This window comes from Phacochoerus africanus, chromosome 6 (genome assembly GCF_016906955.1).
Source record: "Phacochoerus africanus isolate WHEZ1 chromosome 6, ROS_Pafr_v1, whole genome shotgun sequence".
Classification (NCBI taxonomy): domain Eukaryota; kingdom Metazoa; phylum Chordata; class Mammalia; order Artiodactyla; family Suidae; genus Phacochoerus; species Phacochoerus africanus.
In genome coordinates this window covers 117,962,788-117,969,313 of record NC_062549.1, presented here as the reverse complement: position 1 = coordinate 117,969,313, position 6,526 = coordinate 117,962,788, and the positions used below count along the sequence as shown (strand labels likewise).

At 50.9% G+C, this 6,526-nt stretch overlaps 1 protein-coding gene across 1 annotated transcript; it reads left to right on the top strand.

The window, feature by feature from the left end:
* Positions 1-448: 448 nt before the first annotated feature.
* GPR88 (G protein-coupled receptor 88) lies at positions 449-2,477 on the top strand. Its single transcript, XM_047783088.1, has 2 exons — positions 449-775; positions 1,193-2,477. Exon 2 carries the CDS (start codon positions 1,262-1,264, stop codon positions 2,411-2,413), a length of 1,152 nt encoding a protein of 383 aa, XP_047639044.1. The 5' UTR covers positions 449-775; positions 1,193-1,261; the 3' UTR covers positions 2,414-2,477.
* Positions 2,478-6,526: the final 4,049 nt, after the last annotated feature.

Sequence of the window (6,526 nt, the reverse complement as noted above, 5' to 3'; positions counted from 1 at the left end):
GATTTGAGACCTGGGGATTTTCTGTGGATAATTACCCATGTCCCACTTTACCAGAGAAAAAGTGAATTTCAATTAGAATGTAAAGTAATTCTCCCTGAAACCGTGGGATGGAAGAGATGAGTCCTGGATATTAGGAATATATTTATCTCTCCGAAAAATCTCACCCCCAGAACGCACAAGACTGTGATGAAATACATTAGGGGTATATGAAATTTTATTCTAGCACTGATGGGAGGAAGAAAAAAAAAAGGAAGGAAAGAAAAATGAAGCAAGGTGAAAAACAGGACAGTTGAGAGACAGAGAAAAGACGGAGAAACTTGTTAATTACAGGACTTTCTGAGCAAGATATTTTTCTTCCTTTCACAAGTTAGAAGCTATTGAATAATTCATGCAAGCGTGGAAAGGCTGCCTTTTCCCTGGGTGATGTATAACTGAGCAGCAGAGAGCTTCGAGTGGGTTCACCACATCAGCCACCACTCTTGCTTCTGAGCACAGGGTGCTGCTCTCCTCTTGAGCTCAGCTTCTGCTTTTGCAGCCAAGCATCCTGGTGGCTGGTGCCTGCCTACCTGCCCACTGGCGGGGCTTGCAGCCCGCAGCTTTACTTTCGCCAGCCCTGCTGCCAGCTGAGAAGAAGTCTCCCTGCAGCTGCTGGTTTCTGCCTAGGGCCATGTGTGTGGATGCTGCGCTGGAGAAGGAGGCACTTGCTCCTGGCACTGATCCCAGCTGAGTTTCTCCTGTTGATTCCGGGACCACAGATGCTGCTGCTGCTGAGGAGGTATGTTCCTGGCATTCTTCCCATTGCTACCACCAGCGAAGGACCAGCCCCGGAATAAGATACCCCCCAACCTCTTTCCCCAGGCATTTTCCCCAGGCGGGATGTCTCTGCTTTTTCCTGGAAACTAAGGGGCTCCATCTGGCAATATTCCTCTGTGTTTGTGTGTACGTGTGTGTATGTTTAGGGGGAGAAGGGGAGACCGTTCTTTGCATCCCTCTGTCTGAGGGCTTCCCTGTGGCTGCTGATTGCAAAAAGGCCTTTCCCCGGCCCTGGAGACTTTCCCGAGGCAGGCACCTGTCACCAGCCACCCCCGTTCTCCTCGAGCTCCCTCTCTCCCCCTCCCCCCGCCCATTATTCTGCTCCAGCCTTTTGTGTCGGTGGCAGAGGGCTGAAGGGATGTCTCTGCCCTCCCCGCAGGCGGGTGTCAGGATGGGCCGCGCAATGAGAAGCCGACGCTAGCCAGCGAGGTGTGAAGAGTTGGCCAGAATGACCAACTCTTCCACGTCCACTTCCTCCACCACCGGGGGGTCGCTGCTGCTACTCTGCGAGGAAGAGGAGTCGTGGGCGGGCCGGCGCATCCCCGTGTCCCTCCTGTACTCGGGCCTGGCCATCGGGGGCACGCTGGCCAACGGCATGGTCATCTATCTCGTGTCGTCCTTCCGCAAGCTGCAGACTACCAGCAACGCCTTCATCGTGAACGGCTGCGCCGCGGACCTCAGCGTCTGCGCCCTCTGGATGCCACAGGAGGCGGTGCTCGGGCTCCTGCCTGCCGGCTCCGCGGAGCCCGCCGGGGACTGGGACGGCGCCGGGGGCAGCTACCGCCTGCTGCGGGGCGGGCTGCTGGGCCTCGGGCTTACCGTGTCCCTTATGTCCCACTGCCTGGTGGCCCTGAACCGCTACCTGCTCATCACCCGGGCGCCCGCCACCTACCAGGCGCTGTACCAACGGCGCCACACGGCGGGCATGCTGGCACTGTCCTGGGCGCTCGCCCTGGGCCTCGTGCTGCTGCTCCCGCCCTGGGCCCCGCGGCCCGGAGCCGCGCCCCCGCGCGTCCACTACCCGGCGCTGCTGGCCGCCGCGGCGCTGCTGGCGCAGACGGCGCTGCTGCTGCACTGCTACCTGGGCATCGTGCGCCGCGTGCGCGTCAGCGTCAAGCGGGTCAGCGTCCTCAACTTCCACCTGCTGCACCAGCTGCCCGGCTGTGCGGCCGCCGCCGCCGCCTTCCCGGGCGCCCCGCACGCGCCGGGCCCAGGTGGGGCGGCGCACCCGGCGCAGGCCCAGCCCCTGCCGCCCGCGCTGCACCCGCGGCGGGCGCAGCGGCGTCTCAGCGGCCTGTCGGTGCTGCTGCTCTGCTGCGTCTTCCTGCTGGCCACGCAGCCGCTGGTGTGGGTGAGCCTGGCCAGCGGCTTCTCGCTGCCGGTGCCCTGGGGCGTGCAGGCGGCCAGCTGGCTCCTGTGCTGCGCCCTGTCCGCGCTCAACCCGCTGCTCTACACGTGGAGGAACGAGGAGTTCCGCCGCTCCGTGCGCTCCGTCCTGCCCGGCGTCGGCGACGCGGCAGCGGCTGCCGCCGCCGCCACCGCTGTGCCCGCGGTGTCCCAGGCGCAGCTGGGCACCCGCGCCGCCGGCCAGCACTGGTGACCCGACCCGGACGCCCGGGAAGCGGAGATCCCCGGCTTCCAACGTCCTTGGTCATCACGTCCTCCTGCCCCTGTAAAGCATCCCCTGCCTGAACGAAGCCTCCCGCGGGCGAAGCTCCCGATCAGATCTGTGCGACGATTCCGCCTTCGGCCCCAGTGGGCTCCCCGGACCAGGGTTTCTCCCAGCACAGGGTTCTCGAAGTCATTTTCGACGGCTACCTGATTTTACCCTTTGTTTCCGTGTTTCAGAGAAATCTTGAAGTCAAAACACTGGAAACGTCAGGAACTTGGATACTGACGTTTTGAAAGAACCGGCTAATTTATTTCAACACTCTTTTTGGAAAACAGCTTTGATAACGTTGTTTCCATTCCCACTTCCATCGTCTTATAATATATATGAAGCGCCTTGAGTGTGCATGAATCAAAGGAAATAATATTGATGAAAGAAACAGTATTTATGAAGCGTTTTAGAAAGTAACCTATCCTTGAGGATGCTTCTGCTATAATTGAGCGTTTGTGTATTAAACTGAAGAACGAAGCCTCAAATGTGCTCATCAGTAGGAGTTGCCGTCAAGACCTCAAGCCCTTTATTCTTAAAAGGGTTTTTATGAAGTAAAATTATTCCTGGATGAGATAGAATCTTAGCCAGTGCAGGAGAAAGAAAACACCCCAGTTTAGTATCTTATACTCCTTTTTGCACCTGTAAGACTGACAATGGTATTGAATAATAACGTGACAAATTTCCATTTGCTGATTGATGGTCTGAGCCAGCAGTGGGATTTGGAAAAAAATACATAAATAAGGGGTTATCTATTTTAGGGACCAGTTTCAGGTTTTCTACAGCATGCACACTTGTTGCTACCCTCATTCTATCATCAATTTACTTGCCTTATGAATGTGATTGCAGCTGTGAAAATCCTCTACCATAATGGTTGCTAAGGAGAATTAAGTCCTTCTGTTTTAACATTTAAAATATCTCAATGCACATGACATAATTAAATACTAATAATACCATGCCTGCATAGCTGATATTAACCTCTATTGCATGCTCCTAGATTCTAGAACTTATCGGGCATGTGGTATACTAAAGCAATACCCATTTGACAAGGACATTTTGCTTCTTCCAGACACCAGAAGAAGTAGCCATCAAGAAGTGGCCATCAATTGTTTGAAAAGAGACACTGAGACACCTCTGGCTGCCTAGAGTTCTTCTTGTCTTGACTCAATTTAGGAGAAAACTCCCAAGTGGGACTTTATCTTACAAATGGAACTGCAGTCAAGATGGATCAATAATATGGTTTGGCTCTGCAAAGCCATCTGTGTGCTCTTTTAGGCTTTAGACAAGCCACACATTGGAAAGTGACACTTTTTTTATGTAGTTCATATGTATTACCATGACACAACATTAATATCGTATCTGTTAAAAGAATGTGTAATAAACTCAAGTTATAATAAAATGAGTAGTTCAAGTGGGAAGCGGTTCTAAAATGTATGATCTGAGGCTTTCCATTTTTGTCTTCAGTTTACTAAATTTGTTTAGAAATAATTGGAATGCAAAATTGTTGAAAATGACTTTATACAATTAAAATGGGAGTAAAGAAACAAAATAATCATCTATCAGCAATTCCGACTGCGCATTAAATCTGGGGCTGACCAGCCTCGGTTAACTGTGGAATTCAGGAAAAAAACCAGCTTGCTTTGTTGCCCTCCTGAATATTTGCAAGCCAGGCTAGTGGGAACACTTGTGCATTTGAATAATTACGGGAGTTGCAGGAAACTTTGACATGTTTGTAGAAAAATAAAACCAAACAACTGTGTTCATCACTAACGATAGATCAGCAGTCATTTTATTAATCTCTTCCCTTTGTGCATGCACCGTTTCTCTCTTATTAAGGTTTCATCTGTTCTCATTTTTCTCCATTCAAATAATCAATTAAAGTTCAGACAACTATTCCTCCGAGTTTTTTCCTTCTGTCTCTGGTCTTCTTGCATATCTCCTTGAGAACGCTATAACCTTAACAGTGTGCCTAAAAGCACTGGTGATGAAAGTAATGTCTTTGCTCTGGCTTTATTTAATATTACTTTTAGCTTGTAAAACTGTTTTTACCTTTTATAACTCAATAGACCCCGTAGAGCAGCATTAAAAGAAATAGGTATAATTTCCTTTCTGTAAGTATAATCGATCTGGGGGAATAGACTGTAACAACAGAGAGCTGAATGTTCCTTTTTGGGGGGGATGCTTCTCTAAATCTCTATCAAAAGGGCCTTCATTTAATTAGAACTTTATCCTTGTTTCTCCCTCTGGATGCTACAAACGCTCTTCCTTGCTCTTCCTATAAACATTTGCCAAGCATATCAACTTAGCTTTTCAATCACCTGATATCTTGCCGTGTTCCTGGCTAACTCTGAGAACCACCTTCTGCGGGCTCAGTGCCACGTGGGAGACCTACTTCAGGTTATATTTACTGGTAATTAACTCCACAGGACTGATTCACTTTTAATTTCGAAGCAGCAATGAGGTGTCTAAAAATGCCTTACTTGGGCAATAGCTGGGAGTTGGAGTTACTGCTGTAACAAATTAAGTTGATGAAGATTGGGTTCCTATTTAAATGAAACTACCTATTATCCATTCAGGAATGAAAAAATCCTAACTGCTGTTGTGGCCTGCCCTACTTTGGCTTTTCTACGGTTTTTCTTTAGGTGTATGCCTGTTAAGACATATAGCACCCTCTCCCCGTGGGACTTGAATGGCTAAATGGTGGGCTTATTAAAGCGGGACTTGAATGGCTAAATGGTGGGCTTATTAAAGCGGGACTCATATTAGCACTTCCCTGCTGCCAAAATGAAGTTATGTGCGTAAATAAGGATGCTGTTTTGTACTGAGACATCTGCACGTGGTTTTTGTTTTAAAGCCTGTGGGGTTTCACTCTCGATAGAGAAAGCCCTTGAAAACATTTGCTCACCAAGGACCTCTTGGTCTGCCATGGCGTCTGGGTTCAGTGCAACCCTACTCTTCTGAAGACAAGCACATCGGCCAATGTCATCGTCATGGGGGACCCTCATTCCATCTTCCCAGGGACTCGGACGTGGCTTACCTGGCTCTTTGGCAGTCCTAGGAGCTGACTTGACAAAGGGCATCAGTGACATACACTTAAATTCAAGAGTGTTGAGAAAACCTGGAGGTGTCCCTTGCTATCAGAGGGCTGCCCTTAATGTTTGTGGGGTGTGGGGCAAGAACGCCTCTCCAGATGGGAGCTCGTGGTCTACAGGGACAAGGTCCGTTGGCCCTTTCTGCCTCTCAGCTCGAACTCAGTACCCTGAGGGGCCGCCACGCGCATGCCTGGACTCAGCCCACAGGTCCAAGCTCTGCCCACGTCCACCTCTCAACGCGCCACCTTGTCTGCCTCCAGGATCTAGCAGTCCACAGGCAGGGGTGGAGCATGTCCTGGAAGTGACCTTGGGCCATTTAGGCAGGGGATTCTGGGCATCCGGTACCAGGGCCTTGGAAGGAGCCACGAGCTCTGGGTGTGCACATTTCCTTGGGACCCCCTTCCGTGAGGAGGGGGGCGGCCAGAGGAAGGTGGGAGCAGCCCCTTTAAAGCACAGAGACCCAGGTGGGGACCCCAGTATCTTGAGCCTATAGGCTGTGCTGCCTTCACATGCATCCTGTTCCCTAGCTCCTCACACCTCAAGGGAGTCCTGAAACGGGTGCCACGTATCAGGTTTCCTCAGGTACGTGACCACATCAGGCCTGATGCTGTAGATGGGGAGGTTGGTGGGTTGGGGTGGGAAGCGTGTACGTGAAACGAGGGAGGTGGGATGGCGAAGGCTATGGAAGGGGAATGATGGGGCAGGGGAAGTATTGCATGGTTCTCTTGCAAAGTTTCATGTGTATCTTTTACACAAACTTTTTATAATGAAAAGTTAAAAAAAAAAGTGAAGCTAAACGGGGGCAGTGGGCAGTTGGGGGAGGGAAGAAAGAAGGAAGCAGGGAAGAGAAAAAAATGAAAGAAAGAAAAGTCATGTGCCTGACATCGTGTAGCAACTTAAATGCAGGAGCTGAGACTCGAAGCTCTGTCTGACTCCAGAGCACGAGAAGTACTGCACTGTGCAA

Coding starts and splice junctions, on each gene's coding strand:
- GPR88 (XM_047783088.1), top strand. CDS start 1,262: ATGACCAACTCTTCCACGTCCACTTCCTCCACCACCGGGGGGTCGCTG.